A 25,853-nucleotide genomic window follows, 5' to 3' on the forward strand; every position below is an offset into this window, starting at 1 on the left:
ACAGTGGTGTGCTGGGTAAGACTTTTCATCATTTTCATTTGAAAAAGAAGTTGCAGCCAATGTCATCTCTAGTTTAGATTATTGCAGTGTATTCTCTACGTGGAACCACCTTTCAAGATTGCTCAGATATTCGCTGGTACAAAATGTGATGATAATTCATATATGTAGCTTATTCCACTCCCTCTCTGTATTTTAACCTGGCTGTTGAGATCAACTGAATATATAAACTGACGGTTCTTAGAGTTGTACATCTGGTGACTGGTACGTGTCATACCTGGAATTTGCTTCCTTATTTGGCTCCCTAAACTTGAGCTTGACACTAAATTTTGAGACTCAAATAAATGTCTCAATCCAGCTGAGACCCCTTTCTACTCAGTCCACATCATTAAGAAAAGCCTGATTAAATAGACAGGTCTTACAAAATAGCCACAAGAGCAATAAACTCAGGCTTTGTCAGCCTGAGACGGAAGCAAACTTCAGATAAGACATTTGCCTCCCCCAGGTGTGCAAATATACCAAATTTTTGCATGCATGCACGCATGGCTACATCATAAATCCACACAGAAGTTGAAATAGATGAACTACCACAATCTGACTTAATCAAGTGGAATACCCTGCCATAAAACCACAAACTGCACTACCTGCCAATTAGCCTTTGAGTGCAATTTAAGGTGTTTTGTTTTGCCCTACAAAAACAAAACAACTGAGGAACACATTTTTAAGATGATATCCTTTGCCCAAATTAACTTTTCATACTTGTACTCCATCTCTTGAAGCCTTTAAGTCAAGACAAGATGTCTTTTTAAAAAGATATGCTATAGCTCAAAACAGAAATTATGGGCTTGAGGCATAAATTATTGGGTGAGGTTCCTCTGCTGGTGTTTATGCAAGAAGCAATGATCATACTGGTCCCTGTGGCCTTAACATGTATGAATACAGAATAATCTTGTCTGCTTCTCAGTTGAGATGTTACACTATTCTGCATAATGTAAGATCACAGGAACTGACATACACGGAGCACTCAAAGGTCTGTCGGTTTGGTATTCATTTTCTAACCATAGTTAATATTGAATGCCTAGAAAGAGATGTGAAAAACAAAATTCAGATTGTAGAGATCATGTCTGCACTGCAAGTGAAGGTGCGACTGTAGCAGGGGTTGGCATAATCTAGCTAGCACGGGTATTACTAGGAGAGAAGTGGCAGCAGGACTAGCAACCAGAGTACAAGCCCACTGGGGACCCTAGGTATATATTCTGGTTGCTAGATCTTTAGTCCTATTGTTACCCATACAAGCTAGATTAAAGCTAGACCATGTTACAATCAATCACATCTTCACTTGCAGTATAGATGTACCTAAGAAGTATTGCTGCATGGACTGGAGGACTGATAACGTTCTGAAGTCATGTGTCTTCAGGGTCAAAAAACATACAAGGGAGACTTCAAAAGAGTAACAGCATTAGAGCTAAGTGCAGTCAAATTGTTCCTGAGACTGCCCTCACTTCTCACAGTTGTCAGCGAGTCCAGATCTGCAAATGTGGATTTGGGCTTTCAAAAACCCAGTTCAGCAGAGGAGGCAATAATAACTACTTCAGTAATTAGGTTCTGTCATGCACTGTATATCTAGGGCCCAGGGCTGATTTGGAATTAGAAGAGGCACCCAGAGTGCTTTTAGAGCAATCTATTTTAGTGAATGTTGCAGCCAAATATCCTTTTCCTGAAACAGTGAAAGGGCAATCACGCTGTTTTCAGTTCCAGTGAATTTCAAAAGCATTGCAAACCAAAAGAAAAAGGATTGAACAGAGGGAGAAAGCAACTGACATGGAATAATGCTATCCAGGAAGAAATCCACTTATTGGATATTGCCTTATTTTTCTGAAGAGGGAACAAGTCACATTCACCAAATTGCACATAAACCAAGCCGCACAGGAAATGCAGGGAGGGGAGGAGGAAGTTCTTTATACAGCTTGAAGAAGCTGAAAGGAAAAAATGCAGATCTGCAACAAGGAGTTAGATCTAGTAGGCTCTATGCAGGTACACAAGGACTGGTGAATAAATGGGTGCAAGGAATCTTCCCCCAGCCCTTCACTCCTAGGCAAGGTTGAGACACACATGGTGTGGGAAATGCTGACATTTGTGGACTAGTGACCCAACTCAAGGGGAAGGGCAGCATTCCTTTTTGCCTAGTAAACCCAGCAGAGCTGGCCCAGCGTATGGGGGTAGGGGGGACTTGCGCTGCACTGTGTTACAAGGTATTGCTCTAGGATCTTCTGCACCAGAGCCCCAGAAAGAATGCTAAGTGCGTGCTTGGGGCGGCATGCTGCGGGGGGCACTCTGCCGGTCGCCGGGAGGGCGGCAGGCAGGCCGCCTTCGGCGGCATGCCTGCGGAGCCGTGGGACCGGCGACCGGCAGAGCGCCCCCTGCGGCATGCCGCCGTGCTTGGGGCGGCGAAATGTCTAGAGTCACCCCTGCTCAGGAGACAATTCCTCTAGGGATTTCAACTGCAGTGCGGCCCCTTCCAAATTCCACTCCGCATATCACTAGTAGCTGAAAGCCATGATTTGGTTCAAGAGGTTCTAAGAAGTAGCAGTTACTAAATAGGGTATTTTGAATAAAGAGTTTCCAAAAATGTCAAGAACGCCATTATCAGAAAGACTAAAGTGATGCTTTTAAAGTGTCCACATCTGTTTCACAACTGAGACCTCAGGGAAGCTACTCCCCAACCTTGCAGCCTACACTAAAGAGAGAATTTAAGAGGAAGGCAGAGAAAATAAAAACTATGTTTCTTCACCATGCTCTGGCCTTTCTCCCTACTTCCAATAAATATAAAAATAAATACTCCGGAAATAAAAGATGTACATGCAGAGTGTTCAGCACAATCAAACCATATCCAATTTATGTGTTCCAAACTATGATTATCCACGAACAGCTGTGCTATCACTAGCCAGCAGCTTTTTGGTGGACAAGGGGAAACCCATCCATAATAATTAGGAAAGAGAAAGAGATGCAGACTAATTAGCTCTCCTTACTGCTTCCTGTTTAGCACTTACTATGAAAATGAGATGCATAATCTGTGATGTTTTCCAGATAAAATGTTTAGAACATGAGGTGCTCAGGATTGGTTGCACGATGGAATCTGCAGCACAAGTCTTGGATTGTTCAAATACAAAACAGAAATTTTTGGAGCTGACTTTAGGTGTTAATATATGAAACCCTCTAGACCTTTTGTCATGGAAAAAACATGAACTATGAGTTAACTCCGAGGCCTTGTCTGTACTGGGGATTTTCACCATCAGAGACCATCTATCAATGTAGCTGTACCAGTGCAAGACCCAAGAAGAGACAAAAAGGCAATTATAAAGCACAGTTTGCACTGAAGCAGCTAACCCTTGCTTGAAACTCAAATAAACTGCACAGGTACAAATTGCAGCTTATAGCCGCTCTGCCTATAGGAGGGTTTGCATTGCTGTAACTACACCAGTGTCTAATCACTAATGGTTTTAACTGTGGCACATCCCTAGTGTAAACAGGGCCTGAGCTATCCTGTCAGATGGACTTGACTTGTAAAGGTCTGAGTGAGAGAAAAAGAAAGATAATGGCTGGATGGACTTCAGCATTTTGCTTCCAATGACATTTCTTCCAGTGACATACTTTGTGCATACAAAGGGTTTTAATTCTGCCCTTGAAATGTAAATGAAGGAATACTGCCAGCACAGACTTTGATTTCAAGCACATTCTGCTTGTATTGGAATCTGTGTATAATTTAGAAGCAAGGTTTCTACTGCTGCAATGTCTCATTTGCTTGCAAATTCAGTTAGCATTTTTAAGCATGTGGCAGAGATATCAATAAATAACCACATAATAACAGCTAGGCAGGTGCCCAATAGGGATTACAGATATCATTAATGCTTCTTGTTTATTCATAGCCTAAAACTGAAAACAAACAAAAACACCCTTTGGCCTGAAAGCAGATAGTTGTGCACATAGTTAGTCCGTGTCACCATATAACACTGTCACAGTTACCCTCCTCTTTTTTCTTCCATTTCTTCATATGTGCATCTTGCCTTAAATTAGAGCCAGAACCTGCAATGGGGTCTCACATACAGAGCCAGTTGCAGGCACAGCTGCCCAGACAGAGCCAGCTGAGGATAGGGGCCTTAAATTAGAAACTTTTGCGGGCAGGGCTGGTTCTTACTGTGTATTTATACAGTGCCGAGCAGAATGGAGCCCCAATCCTGGAGCCCTACCTTTCATTTACATTTGAATAATGTGAATGAAGGGCAGAGTGATGCATATGTTGATGGTTCAGAAGATAATCTTGTGGCAGAGCTTTTCTGATTTTTTAGTACAACATTTTAATAAGCTTTGGTGTTTCACTGAATGCGTGCATGTTATGTCCTTGATTTACCCTGAATTCAAATGCCACTGACATCAGACTGAGATTGTGACTCTGAGCTGATACTGCGTAATAATTTATTTCAAATTCAAAGGAAAATTCTAGGATTTTAAATAATATGCCTAATAGTCATTGGATCAGAAATCTGGATCTGATTGAACAGAATAGCAGTAGCCCAGTTCTTCCTTATTACTGTCTGGCGGTGCTGTTTGTATTCACTTCAACTCTGCCAAAAGTTTTGTTCCTGGTCCCCCTTTAAGATAGAAGAGGATAACCTGATGGAGCTACACAGTATCTACATGTGGAGTATTTACTCATATCTGCATCAAATCCTGAAGTGTACTTTGTGCATGTATGTGGATTGGTTTGTTTAAATTAATTGTTTGCAATCATATTTCACCACTGTAGTAGTGCAGGACACTGAGAACAGTATTTGCACTGGGATCCTCATAGAGGGGTGGCCTGGGGTTGAAAGGCAGTGCTGGGGAAGAAGTGGATTTTCCGTTGTGCCAGAATTCAATGATTATGATTTTTTTCTGTCCTGAAATGGAACAAAACTGTATATGTGAGTGGTAGTAATAGCAGCCTAGTGAATCTGGCATCCAGCTGTCCAAGGGCAGCTTCCAGCATACTGATGCAGATCCCCAACTAGTGCAGAATTATTGCACTGTAGACTTCAATGGCGCTATGACAATCTACATCAACTAAGGATCTGCCCTATAGAGGTGATTTTTTTTGCAGCTTTGCCTCAAAGACCCAGAAACATTTACCCCTTCACATCTGCTGTCCTTAAGACACATGGGCCCTTTCAGACACATGGACCAGGATGGTCCTTCATTCTTTGAGTCTCGGCATAAAACTGTCTAGTATTCTGCCAATCTCCACCAGAAAATTCTCTCCTTGTAAGACCGCGACTTTAGCCACAATGGTGATTAAGTCCAGCAAAATACAATATGCCCACAAATTTGCCTGTCGTGATCTCCTTAAAAAGGCCCTTGATGATGCCACATCACCTCCTGACTCAGTTTCTGCAATACATTCCAAATGGGTGTCAGCCAAATGATAAATTTTGGCTCTCTGCCTTCAGTATCTAGCACAATTGGACTGGGGACAATACCACAGTAGAATATAACAGAATACTCTGGCCTAAGTAGCAATCCCCTGCAGATAGAGAATGTCTCTGAAGTAGCTCACAGTTCCCTTACAGGCATCAGCAAAAGCTTGAAGGTACTATATAGTCTTTGGAAACTTACAGAGTTGTTTGCAAATATCTTTCAAAATAAATCCTGAAGGCTATGGTTATGCAGTGCACAGTGCCAATCCAGTGAAGAACCTCCATATGAAAGCTAGAGAAACTGGTGAGTATAGAACCCAAATAGCAAAAGCTGGAGACTGCCTCAACAGTTTCATTATTCAAAGAGATTGGAGTCATGGGTGGACTTGATCCTATGTTTAGCAAGAGTGAACGATTGTCCCAAAGAATAACTCATTCCACTGGGATGAGATAGAGGTGCAGTAATGTGAATTTTTTCCTGGTCTACCAGTACAGGCTTCATGCTGTGCGACCCGAGCCATTAAGTCTTTCTCGGCAACTTCCTTCACCTCAGGTGCTAGGTGCAGCTGCTGCCCTGCGTCTTTGCCACCTGCATTAGCCATCATTTCCAGGGTTCTCATTGGACTTGTCCACCTCACATAATGTCCAAGGAGATATTTTGGACCAGCCTCCATAGCTGATGGCATAGCTCCAATGAGCAATCCCCTCCACCACGATACAGGTTGGACTCCAGGGGAATGGCGAATTTAGACCCCATAATTTTGTATACATAGTTGGGATTATGTTTTCCAATGTGCATTACAGGCAGTCCTCGGACTTGCGACACAATTGGTTCCTGAAAATTGTATCATAAGTCAAAACGTTGTAACTCGGAACTGCAGTACACTCCATTGTGCGACAAAGCATTGTAAAATCAAAGCCAATGGTCATAAGTCGAATCAGGGTGTCAATTCAGATTGTAAGTGGCATTCGTCTTAAGTTGGACATTGTAAAATCAAGGATTTCCTGTACTTTGCATTTTTCAATACTGAATTTCATCTGCCGTTTTGTTGCCCAGTCACCCAGTTTTGTGAGATATCTTTGTAACTCTTTGCAGTCATCTTTGGACTTAACTATCTTGAGTAATTTTGTATTGTCTGCAAACTCTGCCACCTCACTGTTTACCCCTTTTCCAGATAATTTAGGAATATGCTGAACAGCACAGGTCCCAGTACAGATCCTTTGGGGACCCAGCTATTTCTCTCTCTCTGTTATGAAAACGGACCATTTATTTCTACACTTTATTTTCCGTCTTTCAACCAGTTACTAATCCATAAAAGGACCTTCCCTCTCATCCCATGACTGCTTAGTTTGCTTAAGAGCCTATGGTGTGGGACTTTATTAAAGGCTTTCTGAAGTACTTTATATCCACTGTTTCATGCTTGTCCACATGTTTATTGACCCCCCCCCCAAAGAATTCTAATAGATTGGTGAGGCAGGATTTCCCTTTGCAAAAGCCGTGTTGACTCTTCCCCAATGAATCATGTCCATGTATGTGTCTGATAATCCTGTTCTTTACTATAGTTTCAACCAATTTGCCTCGTACTGAAGTTAAGCTTACTGGCCTGTAATTGCCAGGATCTCCTCTGGAGCCTTTTTTAAAAATCAGCATTACATTAGTTATCCTCCAGTCAACTGGTGCAGAGGGTGATTGCTCAGGTTTAATATAATTAAATAGAACTAAACTCATTTATAAAATACAGTCCAGCCAGCTCACAACAGGAACAGTGCCCTCTTGGGTTTCCAAAGTCTGCACAGTGATTGAGACACCACTGTGTCACAGCACTGCTGCTGGCTCTGGGAGAGTGGCTTTGCTGGAAAATCAGTCTGAATCTGGTTTTCTGGCTCTCTTGGGGGAGTATATGCAATGATATTATAGCTTCTTTATATATCTGCGTTTTGCTTTTGGACAGGTTTGTTTTCTCAGTATCCTCTATCACAGACTCTTAAGAGGCTATATTTAGGGTTCCATTTCATGTCAGTCACTAATTTCCTCACCTCCTCTTCACTAAATTCAGGCCTGGAGTAAATGGATGCAATGTCTGCTGACTGCAATGCAAGTTGGGCCAGTTAATGACAGGGCTGAACTGTCCAATAATTTAGTAGTAACAGCTCTTTCCCTCTTTAAAACACTTTACTTTTTCTGTAATCTTCGCAACACCTCTGTGAGCTAGGTATTATCCCTCATATTACAGATCCATCCAGAAAAGTAAAAAGACTTGGTGAAGAAAGGAGTTCATATCAGAGCTGGAATGATAATTCTGTAGTTCCTGGCTAGTAGTCTTGTGCTTAGACCACAAGCTTCTCTTGGTGGCTCTCTACTGCAGGTTACAGACTCTCATTTCCCCTCCATGACTTACAAGTTCCTGTGTAATTCTCCATAAAACAGTGTTCTGACTTGAAAAGCATGGTGACCTGTCAGAAAGACTGCAGCAGCCTGAGAAAACTGTCTGACATAGATTCATGTCTTAATTGGGGAGGGGAGAGGGTGTTCTTAACTCAGGTTAGCTAACTCAGGTTACAATAGTAGTGAAGACACTGCAACTTAATTTTTTCCTTCACTGCTATCTTAACCCAAGTTAGCAAACTCAGGTTAGCTGCCCAAGTTAAGAACCCACTTTGTTTCAATGAAGACGTATCCTTAGATTCAGCACCAAATCCCTGGGGCCCAGGTTGAAAAGGGACCCGCCCCAGTCCTGTGAAAATGAGCGCGTGAGGGAGGGTGGGGGACAATGAGCGATGGAGGAAGTGGGGATGGTGTGAGTGGGGTGGGGCGGGGCCTCGGAGAAGGGGTAGGGTAAGGGTGTTCGGTTTTGTGCGGTTAGAAAGTTGGCAACCCCAGGCCGCAATGCTCCAGTCTTTGACAGTTCAAACAGAAGCTTTTAACTGTTTAGGACTTGCTGCAGACTCTCTCTGAAACCATTTAAAACCTGTTCCTCAGGGTTAGAAGCCCACTGCCCTCCCTAGGCTTCAGAGCCTTAGCTCCAGCCCAAGTCGCAACTCCAAAGTGCTGTTTACCCAGCTATTTTTAGAGCACTAGCATGAGCTCTGCTAGGTCGAGTCTCTTGACCCAGGCTGGGAGGCTCATTCCAAAAAGGTATGTAGACACACCAATACAGCCCTCCATCAGGCCCTGTTGGAAGGTAGCTAACTAGTCGCAGGTGAATTGGATCCATTCCTTCTTAAATGGGCCAGTCACCTTGTTTAACACTGTTAAAAGGCTAGTTGGGCCTCTGTTCCCTTTGAGGTCTCTCTGAGTGCAGCCCCTCAGTTTCCAGATCTCATACCTTTACTTCTTCTCGATTATAATTCTGCAATTTTCCCTCTCAAAGGCTTGGTCTACACTTAAAACTTAGTCTGGCCTACATCACCCTGTGTGTCAACTCTGCTTACCCAGCAGGTCCGACTGGATTCCGTACCTATGGATCTTCCCCTTCAGGAGTCTGTGACCAATGGTGTATATAGTGACCAGTCTTCTCAAAACCAAAGAACTGTTTATTTTAGCAGCAAGAGCAAAGTGTTAGAGGAAAAGGACTTTAAAACTACCTTCAGTCTATGTGCATGTCTAGCTTACTTAAAGGCTGCCCATCCCCTGAGGGTAACCTGAGCAGGCCTAGCTTCTTCAGACATCCCAGCCTGTGCTTGTGCCTTAGTCTGGTTCCCCCAAATTCCCTCCTCTTTTGAGAGGGAGAACCCCTTTTTATACTGCCATAGTCCTTTTGTTCTTCTGCGTCCCCAGGCTTTGGCACTTCCAGACCAAATTAATCTTCAACTAACAGTCAGGGTCCTGCCTCTTACCAGCCCTCAGGTGTTTGCTGAGAAGTGCCTTATCTTGTGCCTCCCTTTTTCCTTCCTGCTTGCTTTTTCCTTACAGCCCCCATATAAACTAAACCAATATATTCATATAGTAAACACCCCAATAACTGGGTCCACATATTACTATTACAACATTATTATTACTGAGCAGCTCCACTTACATCACAGATAAAATGAAGGGGAAATGAGAGTGCATCGTACCGTTGCTATGTATCTAAGTCTAGAGGCCCCAGCTGAAATCAGGACTCCATTATGCTAGGCACTGTACACACACAGCCCCAATGAGCTTACAGTCTAGATCAGTGGTTCTCAAACTTTTTTACTGGTGACCCCTTTCACACAGCAAACCTCTGAGTGCGACCCCCCTTATAAATTAAAAACATATTTTTATATATTTAACACCATTATAAATGTTGGAGGCAAAGCAAGGTTTGGGGTGGAGGCTGACAGCTTGCGACCCCCCATGTAATAGCCTTGTGACCCCTTGAGGAGTCCCGACCCCCAGTTTGAGAACCCCTGCTCTAAAGAGACAAGGCAGACAAAGGATGGAAGACCAGAAGGACTATCACACACACTTTGCCGATGGGGTACTGAGAAACAGATTGGTTAAGTGAGTTGTCCAAGCTCCTACAGGAAGTCTTTGATAAAGCCAGGAACTAGACACAAATCTCCTGAATTCCAGTTCAGTGCCTTAACCACAACACCCTCCTTCCTCTCCAATTTCTATCTAAATTCTTACGTAGCATCCATCTGTGTTGGTTATGTGTATCTCTCTCCCTCTCTCTACCCTCCAGGTATCAGGATGGTGGTTTTTTGGGGAACGCTAGGTTGAAGAAATGGGTTTAGTATTTTGCTCTGAAGAAGCCAAGGTTTGTGATCCTCCCAATATCTTCCTGAAGTGACTCTTAAATTAGATCAATCTAATCACTCTTACTGTTGACAGTTCTGCTGCAGTGGAATGCAGCTGTCAAAGGAGGTCGCCATTACAGAGGGTGAGGAGACCCATCAAGTAGCTTTGACCAATATCATGGAGGGCTTTGAAGATAAGGACCGACGCATTAAAAGTGACCACATATGGAACCTGTGAAGAAAGAGCACCGGGATGATGTGCTCTTAGTGTTCTTTGTTCCTGAGATCAGGGGCTGCTGTAGAGTTTCAGACTGCAAGATCTTTATGGACCCGTAAGGTAGATCTCTGCTCCAAAATGCCCAGCAAACTTTTGAATGTTTAATAAATAATGAAAGTGACATGACAGTGGTTTCCATTTTGGAAGTCAACAGAAACTTGATAGTTTTTTAGGAAGTGCTCCCTTTGGTGGGCAAAATTCCAGCAACAATGGACAGAAGCAATGGTCCTTGTAGATTTGGTCAATGTGACAAACTACTAATAATACCTAAACCAGGTATCGTTTTTAACTCCCTTTTTCATTATATTCATCAATGAACTTTATTTCAGTAGAATACAATGGATCATTGAGGGGAAAAGTAGTACAAATACAGTACTATATATATCCTAAATAATGAAAGAAAACACATAGAAAACTACAGCAAGTTTGTCTTGAGATTGTATCTTGCCACAGTATATAAAGAAATTTCTGCTCACTCAGAATTTAAGGCCCGAGGGACCATTAAATCATTTAGCTTGGCTTCCTGTGTGTCACAGATTATTAAATTTCATACAGTTACCTCTGTTTGAGCCCAATAACTTGTGTTTGGTTAAAGTATCTTCCAGAAAGGATCCAGTCTTGATTAGAAGATCAAGAGATAGTTTGTTCCAATTGTTTAGCACCTTCAATTAATGTTGCATCTTATTTCTGATTTGAATTTGTCTGGCTTCAGCTTCCAGCTAGAGGTTCTTGCACCTTTCTCTACTAGATTAAAGAACCCTCATATTTTCTCCCAATGAAGGTAGCTATACACTAATCAACCTCTCAGATTTCTTTTTCTACAAGAGAAACACACTGAGCTCTAAGTCTCTCACCATTAGTCATTTTCTCCAGACCTTGAGCAATTTTTGTGGCTTTTTTTGTGAAACCGGTCCAAATTTTACATCTCTTTCAACATGTGGACACCAGAACTGTGATATTGACTTAAAAACAATTTGTGCTCCAGAAATGAAATACTTCACTAATATGCCTTAACGATAATACCACAAGTATTAATAGGGAGCTGCCCTTAAAAAGTAGCCTCTCTGGATCCACAGACATTTATCTAGAAAAATCCAGCATTCCCAACTATTAATGCACCTAATTTCTTGTACAACAATATTCCAAATAGGAACAATTAAAGAAAAGAAAATTAAAATAATTACATTTAGCTTCCATAATTTTCTATTTGGAAAATATTATTCTCTTTCCTCCCATCCCTAACTTTCTTATGGAGTTTAAACTAATAGAGCTTTGTTTCATTTATTCCATCTTTTGTGTTTCAGCTTCAATGAAGATGGAACAGTTCAGGGAATAAGGTTTAATTAACTTGTTACTTCTAAACTGCACATTGCTGCACATCAACGCTGAACATTGTGTTTTAATGTAGGACACTGCATGTTACTTTTTAAAATCAGCTAGTGGCAAATGATCACATATTAAATGAATAACCACTCCCACATTAAGAGTGTAGTTTCCTGTGTGCTGAACAGTAGAGCTACAATATGTCTCAGGCTTGGGCTACACTACGGAGTTAGGTCATAGAATCACAGAAACACAGAACTGGAAGGGACCTTGAGAGGTCATCTAGTCCAGTCCCCTGCACTCAAGGCAGGACTAAGTATTAGTCAGGACTAAGTAAGGCAGCTTACGTCGATCTAATTATGTCAGTGTACACTCTGTACAGCCTTGCTCCTGCGATGTAAGTGCCCTGCTACACTGAAATAATAACAACTCCACTTCCAGGAGAGGCGTAGCGTAGGGCTTATGTCGGTGTAGTTAGGGCGCTGACTGCCTCAGTTGTTGGCTGTCATTCTTGTCAATTTCATGGCTCCATGTGAGAGCTGTGAAATTGACAAGAAAGAGGTGGGGGTGGGGGCTCCAGCTAGAGCCAGGTGTACCCGGGCTCCCCACTCCCACAGGGCTCCTGGCTTCCGACTCTCAGGCTGCATCTGCCAGGCTCCCTGCTCAAAGCCAGGCTGCCCCCTGGGTCCTGGCTCCCCAAGCCCAGCCATGCTGCTGCCCGGGTTCCCCACTCCCTGTGGGGAGCTTGGCTACATCAAGGATCCCAGCTCCACATTCCCTGCTGGGAGGCCGGGTGCTGCCCTGAGGCTCCTGGCTTCCCACTCCCACAAGGCTCCCAGCTCCCCACTGGGAGCACAGCAGCCACCAGGGCTCTCGGCACCCCATCAGGAGCACAGCAGTCACTCAGCGGGGAGTCAAGATCTGGAGGTGGGGGCAGCTGTGCTCCTGGTGGGGAGCCATGAGCTTCGGGGCAGCAGAGAGCTGAGAGCCTCATGGCAGCATGGCTCCTGGGGGCAGGAGGGAAGCTGTGTATGGAGCTGAGAGCATGGTCTCTCAGCCCCCTCATGCTATCGCTCAAGTCAATGGAAGCGCTCCTGGTGAGGACACATGCCACCAACAGAAGGACAGTATGGACACGAACCAAATAGGTTGACTTAAGTTTTTAGTGTAGACGTACCCTCAAAGAGACACATCTAATCTTCCTAAAAGATAGGGGTCTTCTGAGTATTAATCAATTGATGCCTTTGAAATGTTTTGAGACTTTCATGTGGTTAAGTGCTTAACGTGTTTAGCATTAAGTGTTTTTATTCTAATCCATGTCAAATTACTATTTCCACAGCCCAAAACAAGGGAACAAGATGTAACATTTGGACTGGTATTCACAGAAGTAACAGAGACCACATAGCTAAAATAGAGGTAAATCCAGTAACAAAAAAAGATATGAGAACCATTGGAAACTACAACATTCTTTAAATCTGTTAATTCCGTTTTTCACTGTTAAACCTAATGAGGCCATTTAATATTTATAAATATTCATATGAGATTCTTTAAGGGCTGCTTCCTCTCTTTAATAAGGTAAATGGTATGTTACACCAGTTGTTAATCCGGTGTGTTGTAGTTCCTTAGTCTATCGCCACCAAAGAAACACTACCAATTAAAATGCAGTGCAAGTGACTATAAAAAAAGAGAACAGCCACTAATAAAGCAGGAAAACTGAAGTAATGCAGCAACAATTTATAATTAAGCTTTCCACGCAGTTTAATTTTATAGTTTAACTCTTCCAGAAAGGGTGAACTTAACAAGCACTGCTATCTCTGTGTTAATTAGGATTCTCAAAATGTAGTACATTTGCTCATAATAAAAGATAAAGCTCCCTTGATATTGAAAACATCAAGTATATTTGAGACGGCTGAGAGTTAAAAGTAAGGAAGCATCTTTTTATATCAAAAGTTTATGAGATTTACTTATAGATGTATATATTTTAAAGGCCAGAAGAGACCATTACGATCATCTAGTCCAGGAGTCAGCAACCTTTCAGATGTGGTGTGCCGAGTCTTCATTTATTCACACTAATTTAAGGTTTTGCATGCCGGTAATACATTTTAACATTTTTAGAAGGTCTCTTTCTATAAGTCTATAATATATAACTAAACTAGTGTTGTATGTAAAGTTAATAAAGTTTCAAAATGTTTAAGAAGCTTCATTTAAAATTAAATTAAAATGCAGAGCCCTCCGGACCGGTAGCCAGGACCTGGGCAGTGAGAGTGCCACTGAAAATCAGCTCGCGTGCCGCCTTCGGCACCTGTGCCATAGGTTGCCTACCCCTGATCTAGTCTGACCTGCATAACACAGAATCTCAGCCAGCAACTACTCCCTTCTCCACAATCCTGGACTTGAGAAACCTTCCCTACAACATTTTGATCTAAACTGAACCAGGGAAGTGGGATCCTAGCTGGAAGGCTTTCCAGCTAGCACAGACTGCTGTAAGCTTTTTGGTGAGAGAACCCCTTTTGCTTATTAGCCTTGGTAAAGTTTAGGAATTAGCTTGTATGTTTATCCTTTTATTTCCTTTGTAACCAATCCTGACTCATATGCAGCTATACTTGTAATTACTTAAAATCTGTCTTCCTTTAATTAATTCACTTGTTTTATTGTTTTGCCTAAACCAGTGTGTTTTGGTTGAAGTGCTTGGGAATCTCTACTTAGGTCAACAAGCCTGGTGCATAGTCATTACCCATTGTTGGAATGACGGACTCCCTATAAGCTTATACCCTTCAGGAGGGTCCTGCATAGTATAAGACGCACATTTCTGGGGAGCAAGGCTGGGGCATATGCGGCTCTCACCCTATATGTAATTCATGGATGCCTGATAGCATTCATGTATTCAGCTGGGAGTGACATTACATGCTGGTGGCTGTGAGTGAGCAGAGTCTGGAAGGGTTTGCTGCTCATAAGCAAAGCAGAGTAAAAAGCTTCCCAGGCTGGAGAATTAAGGGGACACAGCAGTCTGGATTGCACCCCAGGGAATGTCACAAGGATACAACAGCCTTACTTATAGACAGGACAAGTTCTGAAAGGTTAATATAGACGTGATATTATGCTAAACAGTGAGCATTTTAATAATGCCCTATGAAGTAACCTACATCCACTTCTATGAAAGTTACAGTACATTTAATTCATTTAATTACAGCAAAGTAATTCCTAGGTCTCAAAGCTTATTTTTTATGGGACAATGATAAATGAAAACCATAGCTGAATTATTTTACAGGTTAATAGTCATGGCTCTAAATTCAATCAAGATTTTAAATGGTTCTAATAGATGTAATAGTTATAGCAGGTTCTTTAAGTGCCAAGCAATTAAAATTGTTCTCTTAGCATACTGCTTCAATTTAATATCTCCCAAGTTGCACAAAATTTGACTTCTGCTGAGAAACACACTCTTATACTAAATTTTCCTCCTGTACCATAATAAAAGACATTTATTTATTTAAAAGGGAGACTGAGTGGCTCACAGAAATTGATACATTGATGCCAAGATATGACAAGTATATCCCACTTGTCCAGGATTTAGGTTTTCACGGCTATGGGGAGGGTTCACCAATACCAACCCAGCACAGAACTCTGTATGTAGCAGGAGGAGAACAGAAAAATAGGCCCGGCCTGCCCATCCACCCATGCAAGGAGACCCTGAGTTGCTGGGAGTAGGTGTTCTTCTGGATGTGGTGTTCTGTCCCATCTTGTGGCACTGAGACCAGACAGAGAGACAGAGACAGAGACAGGAAGGGGGAGTGCAGGAAGTCACACACTGCCTCTCTCATATCAGATACCTTGTTTTCTTGACTAAAATATTAGAACATCTGTCTAGTTAGGGTCACTACATGTCTTTCCACCTGTTCAGAGAGCAGACAAGCCTGTTATAACACAACATGTGAAACAATATACTGTACTTGCAAGTGCTGACCAAGCCTCTTGGTAAAACACATGTGCTGTAATAAAAGGCATTATGTGTATACAGAGTTTAGAAATAAAGCTTAATTGAGAGAAAGCCGAAATGTGCAATAAAAACGACAGAAATTAAGGATTTTGGAAGACAATTGAATAATTAACAAACTAGTTCTTTAAGATTAATGGCCATCTCAAATCACTAGATCACCCTATAATAGACTTCACAGCAATCAACTGCCTTTGCCTACTGCTTTATGAAGCAACAGCTATAAGACCACAAATGTTAGAAACACAATATTGTCTGGTTTTACTAAGATTGTAGAGATTTCTCATTCTTGGTTCAAATTATTCTCCAAATTGTTGAATATAAAGACCACTGCAGGAAATCTCTCAAGCATTCAGAAGCTACACAATGTATTAAATCCCACTGCTGTGTTTTTCCACAGATTCCACCTCTTGTACTACATCGGTGGTGTTCAGATGCTTAATTAATGTTTTTAGATCACTTTGCACATCTGTGGCACCTGACAGTAGTTAGCGCTATTATTTGTACAAATATGGGTACTCCATGCAGTTCCACAATTTAAGGGAAAGGATAAATGAGTGATACAATATTCAACTGTACTCCCCTGTAAAAGAGAATAGCTTAGCCTCTGAGAAGCAGGAGTGCAGTAGTCTGAACTAGGAGTGGGTGGAAAACAAAAATTCAGTTTTAGGAAAAATGTTGAGTTTTCAGAATTTTGTTTCATTCCAATGCTGAATGAAAATGAGATCTTTTGAAATTTTTGTGAAAAAATATGGAAGACACTCACCTCAGAATAGCCAGTAGTTTGGTGGCTGGGGCACTCACCTGTTTTATGGGAGACCAAGGTTCAATACCCTCCTGTTCCTGATTCAGAACTGCAGCTTGAACCCAGATCTCCTGTATCCCAGGAGTGTGCTCTGGTCTAGAGAGTCAATCTCGCCTGTTGGAGAGATCTCTCTCCTATTTATTTGTATAATTAAATATGAATTGGGCCAGAGAGTGGGTCCCTTCTCTGAATCAGGTAAACCTTCCAGACAAAAGAGCCAGCATTCTTTTGTGGATAAATTCCTGACTAGCTAAACCTAATCTAAACCTTCACCAGAAGTACCGGTAGTTATGAATGAAGGTAAAAAGCACAAGTAGTATTGTTTTCACTGGGCTTTCTGACTCAAAGGAGGAGGTGGAACAGAAGCTACTCCTGAACTCGAATTAATACAGTAAAAATTTAAATGATAAGGAACTGAATATTTTGGGTCACAAATTCTTATTGCTGATGTATTCCATGTTTTCTGTAATACGTCGTGGAAACAAAATAGCCAAGTGTATTTTCAGGAAACTATGTAAATGAAATTGATGAAGTATCCACACTTGACTGCTTGTTTAAATTGGATAACATCGGAAAAGCTGTTATAGTATGTTCAGATTGTTACAATATTATTATAGACCATAAGTGTTCATTTGAACAGTGAGAATACTGCAGACAAAGCGTGAAGCTTGCAAGATGTTTAAAGCCTTCTCTCTGGTACAGTATGATACAATCTGAAGCAGCAGTTCTTTTAATGGAGTTAATTCTTTCATTCCATCTCTCCAGGGGAAAGCATCATACTTTGCATTGTGGGGGTACTTAGTGATTCGCTTAACAGGAGATTAAATGAAGCAAAGTTTCAAACAGCAAAGAAACAAACCAGCTAATGCTCCTAATGTTTAACGTTAAAGGTGAACTGAATTTCAGTTGATGAAAATTGCTATATAACAACTAAGTATTGTTATTGACTGGGTTAAACAGATTTGAAACTTAAGAAACCCCCCCCCCCACACACACACACAGTTTCTCTCATCATGCACCTCACAAACAGGGGAATTTCTCTATAGCCCCAGTGCTTCCCCTTCAGCCCCTCTGATGCGCCCATCATAAACAACAGCTGAGGTTCCAGATATTCCTACATACTCATTCCCACCTTTGCAACCAGAGGCATGACCACAGATGTAGGTGGTAAAGGCTGTGTTAGGTGGCAGTGTTGGTGGCTGGGCAGTGTCCTGATCTGTGAGGTGCACATGGAAAGAGACAATATGGGGTGGAGGGAAGAATTCATCAAGAATTCATTGGTCCCTAGAAAAATTCATCTCTTTATAAAAGGGGATCTTTCTTCCCGAAAGCCAAAGCATATTTTACCATGACAGCATTTCTGCCCCTTTATATTTTCTAAACATGCACCAGATACACTGGGAAATTCTCATGTGCTAATGACTACACAGATATACAGATCATCTGGACCTGAAGTCCAGGAGCAGCGGTACATATCCACAGCCTTTCAGAAGAAAGGGAGATGGAAGTGGCATGGTTATTGACCATTGGCAGCTCTTACCCATCCCTCAATTTAGCATATTTTTATGCAGGTGTAAAATACATGCAGTTAGAGCCTAGGATCAAGGACGTGTAAATTACAGGGTTACAGCAGTTTGATGTGCCACTTAGTAACTTGTGCATGGAACAGAAACACGGGCAGCTGGTGACCCGGAAGTTGGGGAGGCTATCCCCCAACCCCTCTTCTTCAGTCCCCCCTTCCCCGCAGGAGCCCAAAGCATGCCGACCATGGGCCCCGGCATCAGGCAGCATGGCCACAGCACTCCCTGCCTGGAGCACCAGGTGGTGCAGTGCGAGCGCCAGGCGGGCAGCGCGGCCCCAGTGCCAGCTGCCCTGAGTCCCTGCAGCAGGTTGCCCAGCCCCAGCCAGCCTGGGTCAGGGCAAAGTGCTGGGAACTGCAGGAGGAGACCTGGGGATGGAGCAGGGCGGGGCCACGCCTTCCCTAGGGTGACCAGATATCCCAATAAAATTGGGACTGTCCTGATATTTAACTCTTTGTCCCACATCCTGACCAATGTACAATTGGGATGCCATTTGTCCCGATATTGTAGGGTTGCCAGGCATCTGGTTGGTGCGGGGCTAACAGGCTCCCTATCCAGCTCCATAGAGCTCCCCAGAAGTGGCAACATCTCCCTCTGCGTCCTAGGCACAGGGATGGCCAAGGGGGCTCTGCGTGCTGTCCCTTCCATGAGCGCCAGCTCCGCAGCTCCCATTGGCTGGGAACCACAGCCAATGGGAGCTGCGGGGGCCGCGCCTGCGGGTGAGGCTCTGTACGGAGTCCCCTGGCCATGCTTCTGCCTAGGACCCAGAGGGAGATATTGCTACATCTGGGGAGCCGCCTGAGTTAAGTGCCTCCTGGAGCCCATACCCCACACCCCAACCCCTGCCCCAGCCCTGAGCCCCCTCCTTCACCCAAACTCCCTCTGTGCCCCAACCCCCAGCCCCAGCCATGAGACCCCCCCACTCCTTGCGGCCGGGCCGAAGCTGGAGATGTGCACCCCTTCCCTGTGGCTTGCAGCAGGGGCTGGAGCTGGGGCCATGTGCCTGTGAGGGGGGCATGTGCGTCCCCCACCCCCATGGCTCTGGTTGGGGCTGTGAGCCTGTAGCTGTCCCACCAACTTGTCCTGATATTTTACTCTTGTGATCTGGTCACCCTATCCTCTCCCAGCCTATGATATCCACCACCCATGAGTAGAAATAGTGCAACTAAGATCTGAGCCCTAAGCAAACAACATTTTCCCCAAAGTAAGAGGCATATGCTCCACAGCCCACTTCAGTACCTATCAACCGTCCACAAGGTTAGGAGAAGAGAGAAGCCAGAAAGATTCCAAAAGTATCTGATGTGTCTGCATCATTTCAGTATCACAATTAGACAACAAGGTACTTTAAACATAAACCAGCATAAAAAGAAAGTTTTTGTTTTGTTTTTAAATACCAAAAACCAAAATATCTTCTGCTAGGTTATTCAAGTGTTGAAAATATGGTAAAAGCTCAATTAGTCTCACATCCTTCAAGCCTATAACCTGGTTGTTAGGATGCTCACCTGGTAGAGAAGAGATCTGAGTTCAAGTCTCTTCTCCAGAGTGCAGACTCAAACCTGGGTCTCCCATATCTGGGCAAATGCCTTAACCACTGGCTAAAGTTATAAAGGGACAGAATGGCACACACACCCAGCTAAAGGTTATAAGGGGACATAAACAGTTTGCTGGCCCTGAAAAACTTTTCCCCAGCTGAAGCTATCATGTCAAATTTGCAAATAGTTTCTGCCAACCCGAAAATGCATTTTTCGGCAAATAAACTATTTGTCCAAAAAATTTTGTCCTGCTCCAGTTTCAAGTCACAGTACTTTTGCAAGAAGATTGCTACTTGCATGAGGCTCAGAAGTGTCACTGAGAATAAATGTAGAAACTATTTTTCAATTACATATACAGGGCTTTGTCCTTCACTAGATTTTAGTGTATCGTCACCTTTTCGTCTTTGAGTGCTGAATCCCCACAGAATAAATGTATTGAAAACAATTAATTTTTTTAAATTAAATTAAATAAGAACAAGTGAGAAGTGGGCTGAATTTCAAAGGGTTTTGGGGTCCTGTGTTAGAACAAAGCTGAAAGAATGCTCTACTATTTTTATACCTCTGGTATAGGAAAGATTAATATAAATCGTAAAGCCTAAAAGAAGATTTTAGGTCTGTTGTCCCATGCATAATCTAAAATCTTTATTAAACTGATGCTCAAACACACATTCTGTCCTAATTCTGTGGTTAGTCTTTAAATATTTACATATTTCCTCTCTAATAAATATTACCCAAGGAAAAGATTTTTTTAAAATGTTGTCAAACATCAAATAGAGCAACAACCGGAATTTAAGAAGTAACAGCATACAGAAACAACCAGGCCAACTCAGCCACTTTGTCTATGACTTCATCCAGCATTCTCACCTGGTACTCCATCTCTCACCCAATATTCAGTGTCTGTTTCACTACCATTTTCGTAAATGTTTGTAACATTGATAGGCTGCAGCAGCTGCATAATCTCCTTCAGGATGGCACGAGCTTTATCACTGCCTGTAAAAGCCAGGCCCATCGGCATGAAGGTACCCGAATCAGACTCCATGACGATGTCAAAGTTGGAGATGTTACCCTAAACACATAAGAAACGAACATTTTAATGTTTATTTGCAGACTATTTTTGTAAGACTCCAATATTTGCCATTTGCTATATGTTACTAACAGAGCATGCAATACCGAAAAATTAAAGAGAATGCAGACAAGAGATGTATATGAACTATATAAAACAAAAAGCCTCATCTCTCATATAGGAATTGCTGATAAGGCTCTCCTTCCTGAGGCAACGTAAGACAGAAGGCTTTTATAAAATAGCCAGTCTGGTGGCACGAACATATTGCACTACTAACTAGTCCTCTTAACACCCCAACCCTTTTGAGGCCATTTAGAACTAGTTATACCTGAACTGTCTTGAAGGCACCTAACAGAACACACTCCATCTTCACAAGTTAGAGGTTTTGCTTCTACACACATGTCTGGGAAATTCATGACTGCATAAGTGTTACAAGAAAAAAAAAGTGCTATTAAGCAGTGTGTCCCATGAATAATAGACCCATGCTAAATTGACTCACTGGTAACTATGAAAATGATCTCACACAAATATTATCACCAATGAATGTTCAAAACCTGTCACCCTGGTGCCACAGGTTTTCTGAAGTTCAGCAATAGAATGTGCTGTGCATGCTCAATGTGCTATTTTTAATTGCTGTAACTTGGTTCTTTCAAGATCAAAGTATTTCAGATGTGGCAAAAATAGGAGTTCCTAATTCAGGAATAGGTATGCTAAAAGTTTTAAAAGAAAAGTCTTTGAGATATTTGAACACAAGGAAGTGTCTGAAAAGCAACTTAAATAAAGACTAAGTCACCTCCCCAACTGTTGGACAACTAAATGGCTAAACAAATTAAGATATTTTTGAAAATAATTAACTTCTTGGTTAAGTCGAAAAGCCTGAAAGGTTTCAACCTAGAAAGGTAAAAAAGTTACAACTAACTGGGAACAGAGAATTAGAATGGAAGTGTCCTCTCAGCCGTATCGCCAGTGCAATTGCATAGGTCATGAGTTCTCACCCTGGGGTCAAGACAACCCTCCCTTTCCTTACGGCGAGTTGAGAAGAAGGACCAGAAAGTGCATTCTGTTGTAATGTGCTAACCATATTGAAACAGCCGAAAACCATGACTATAGATGATAGAATGTGTAAGACGCTAAGCTTTAGATTTCAGGCTATGTTAGCTGCCAGTGATAGTATGAGAGAGTGTTCAGAACAGTTTTAAAACATTTCAGTCCCCCGGTGCCTGAACACAGATGTACAAGGTGTCACAGTTCCTGGGTAACTGCACCTGTATTCCCCTTCCGCAGTCTGCTCCAGGAGTGCCCAATCAGGTCTCAGGCCTCAAGCTATCAGCTGTCTCTAGTCCCACTCCCTTCTGACCAGGGTTTTAAGGCTGCACATCTCCCTGTCATATACAGTGATATCCTCAGCAGCTCTCACACTTATCCAGCCCCCTGCTCTTTACCCTGCCTGAACAATGACAGGGTTTTTACCAGTGACCACACAGCTCTTAGAAAGCAAAATACATTTATTCTTAAGGCAAAAGCATCACAGAAAAAAACATATAAAATGATAAAAGGATTTAAATGCTCACTAATCATACTGGGACTCTCCCAGCTTCTACATGGGAAGTTTGTTAGGTCAAAGTCTTTCCAATCCTTGTGCAAAGGTTGGAGCCACCCTACAACCAAAGGTCCTGTTTGCTGAACCAAAAGGACCTAGTCTGTTTAAACTCAGCCTTTTATACCAGAAGTCTTTCTTTGTCCCCCAGCCTCCTGAAAACAGTTAAAATCAGTCCCTCCCACTCTTCCCCAGCAGGAGAAGCTTCAAAAGCTGGAAAATCTACATAGCCAGGCTTGGGATTTTGCATTAATCACTATTTAGTGATCCCAGATCCCACTGGAAGCCCCACCCACCCCCAGTGATCCAAGATAGCACAGGAAACCACCCTCTATTTCCATCCCAAAGTGAGCCAGGAAAACACAAATACATTTGTATTGGTACAAAGGGCTATTCTACCAGCTCAAACTGTGCGGCCCATCTCAGGCTTTCATGCTTTCTATGAAAATACAATATGGTCCCCAAAGATACCATATCTGTCACACAAGAGTTACCAGTTAAAAGACAATATTTGCTACAGTAACCACCTTTCTCTCCTGTATTAGGTGTAGGAGGGGAAAATCTGGGTATCATTCATACCACCAATCTGGCAAATGCTAACTTTTTAATGCTGACCATTGTACCAAATCTGGCCTGTAACAGAAGCATTTCAAACATTGGCTCTTGAGCAGCTCCACTGGATGCCTGTAAAGCACTGGCTATGTCTTCAAAACAATAACTCTGCTCAAAACAGTACTCATATTTAGAGCCCTACCAAATGTATGGTCCATTTTGGTCAATTTCACAGTTATAGGATTTTTAAAATAATAAATTTCATGATTTCAGCTATTTAAACCTGAAATTTCATGGTGTTATAATTTTAGGGGTCCTGACCCAAAAAGGAGTTGGGGGGGTGGCAAGGTTATTGTAGTGGGGGTTGCAGTACAGCTATTCGTACTTCTGCGCTGCTGCTGGCAGCAGCACAGCCTTCAGAGCTGGGCAGCTGGAGAGCAACGGCTGTTGGCCAGGACTCAGCTCTGAAGGCAGAGCCACCACCAGCATCAGCACAGGAGTAAGGATGGCATGGTATGGTATTGCCACCCTCACTTCTGTGCTGCTGCCTTCAAAGCTAGGCCCTCGATCAGCAGCTGCCACACTCTGGCTGCCCAGCTCTGAAGGCAGCAGGGCAGAAGTAAAGGGTTGCATGGTATGGTATTGCCACCTTTACTTCTGCACTGCTGCTGGTGGGGCACTGCCTTCAGAACTGGGCACCTGGCTAACAACCTCTGCTCTCTGGCCACCCAGCTCTGAGGCCAGTACAGAAGTAAGGATGGCAATACCACAACTTCCCTAAAATAACCCTGTGACCCCCCCTCGCAATTCCCTTTTGGGTCACGACCCCCAATTTGAGAAATGCTGGTCTCCCCTGTGAAATCTGTATAATATGGGGTAAAAGCGCACAAGAACAGATTTCACGGGGCAGACTATATTTCATGGTCTGTGATGTGTTCTTCATGGCTGTGAATTTGGTAGGGTGCTACTCATGTTACAAGGGGTTTCTAGTGCAGTAAGAGTGATCGATAGTGTGTAAATGAATTGAGACAGACTATTTGTGGCTGGTAGAGGGAAGTGTTGGTGTGAATGGAAGAATGAATATGGGGAAAAAGATTATCTGAAAGGCAAAATTAGCCACACCAAGCAAATGTCAAGATATCAGCAACACTGGTGTGCAGAAAAGACCACTTAACCATTGTAGAATTATTTTATAAGTTGCTGCTATGGCATTCTTCAATTGTTTTCTATTTATACAAATATTCACATATGTTTTCAATATTAAACTGACAAAATGAACCACCCACAGTATACAACTCTGCCCTTTTCCTCCTCTTTTATATTGTAACTGTTTAATTGTTAGCACATGCTGGAGGGGTATGAAAACAGAATGTCGTTGCAAAACCAGATCGGGGTGGGGGTGGGGAGGAAGAAAGAGGCCACAAAGGTTAGAACTGCTCTTTATCCTTGAGAAGACTATCTTTTTAAAGCATTTTGTCCATTAGAATGTAATGAGTAATTGCATGTATATGCAAAGTGTATTTAGAAAACAACAGTAATGTAGGCTCCACAAGAGGTGGTCTGGGCTGATTTCACCACACCAACTTGAGCATTTGTAATAAGATACTAAGGTTCCTATGCATGAGGGAAGAAATATGTTTCATGTAAGACTGTCCTTTATTTCCTTTAGATGGTGCAGAGGTAACTGCTGTTTATCAAAACAGGCTGAGACTGCATTTTGTTCTCATAAGCAAACACTGGAATATAACTGTAGGATTACAGAATAACTGTGGGCTCAGCTGTTCCCTCCACCTCTCCCTGTACTGAAAATTTCATTCATATGCAAGCTCATTAAAAACTCAGGCCACTGAGATAATCACTTTTGTCAGGGGCCAATGTATTTGCTGCAACTTGCAATAATGCAACATACTTAATGGTATACTTCTCACCATGATACACAGCACAGAGAATTAAATGAAACACACTGGCTCTTGTTAATGGGAGTTGCCTGCCTAACTCTCTTCACACTAATGACATTTATCCTTTACATTCCTGTGACTTGATCCTGTACATAAACTAGATTTAATGCAGGATAAATCTGCCACAAAAGAGGTAACTTCTTTCTGGCTTATTACGTCTATTGCTTACATTTAAACTTTGAAATGCATCAACATAGAGTTTATTGCTCGCATATGCAAATAGACTGATCCCTGCCCGTATTTTCCCTCATTTATTTTTAAATATGTATTCTTACCAAACAAAGCTAAAACACATTTTAAGCATATATCCCCTCCTCCCTTTCAACCCATAAGGCAAGCAGCTAAAACCATGAAATCACAGCCAAGTCCTTTCAATCTATAAAAGGAACTGAAACATCTGGATCTCATGAGACTATGAACGTATTGATTCTGTCAGAAAGGTAACAAGCCCCACTAAGACCAGGAACTGGGAATCCTAGTCAGCCATGAAGTCAACTGTTTAGTTAAAAAAAACCCTTAATACTAAACAGGGATGATGATGGTTTGTCAGGCATGAGACTCAAACCATGTTCCCAAAGTCTCATGACTTATCTACTGAGTCACTGAATTTCCTTTTTCAGAGCTGCAGCACTGGGAAACCAAAACTCCCAGATTAAACAGGGGGCAGGGTGGAGCAAGCTGTTCTAAAAGGCTTTGGCAGCATTTGGGCTATTTAAAATACACTTATCTCCTTTCTATAAACCTGAGAATCCTAAAGATAATTTGGAAGAAAGAGAGAAGAGTCCAGTGGCTTAGCTGTTCTTGACTGGTTCTACCACCAGTCCTAATTTAGAAGACTCACCACTTTACAAGGAAAGCATTAGAGTTTCCTTTTATGACAAAATATTGCCCTTGATTTGCTGGTTAAATATTTGTTCCAGTATATGGGACATGATGCGAGTTTGGCAGTCTCCCTCAAGTTTTCTGCTACTGAATTACACTTAGCATTAGGAAACACCTACACTTGTATGTCAGGATTTGATCC

At 42.4% G+C, this 25,853-nt stretch overlaps 1 protein-coding gene across 1 annotated transcript in view; it reads right to left on the reverse strand.

Annotated features, from left to right (window-relative positions):
* CPQ (carboxypeptidase Q) overlaps positions 1-25,853 on the reverse strand; it is a 228,991-nt gene that overhangs the window by 18,051 nt on the left and 185,087 nt on the right. Inside the window, exon 7 of the mRNA XM_045008096.1 lies at positions 20,524-20,725. Within this exon, the coding sequence (XP_044864031.1) occupies positions 20,524-20,725 (202 nt within the window). The remainder of the gene's footprint in view (positions 1-20,523; positions 20,726-25,853) is intronic.

Source organism: Mauremys mutica, chromosome 2, assembly GCF_020497125.1.
Source record: "Mauremys mutica isolate MM-2020 ecotype Southern chromosome 2, ASM2049712v1, whole genome shotgun sequence".
Classification (NCBI taxonomy): domain Eukaryota; kingdom Metazoa; phylum Chordata; order Testudines; family Geoemydidae; genus Mauremys; species Mauremys mutica.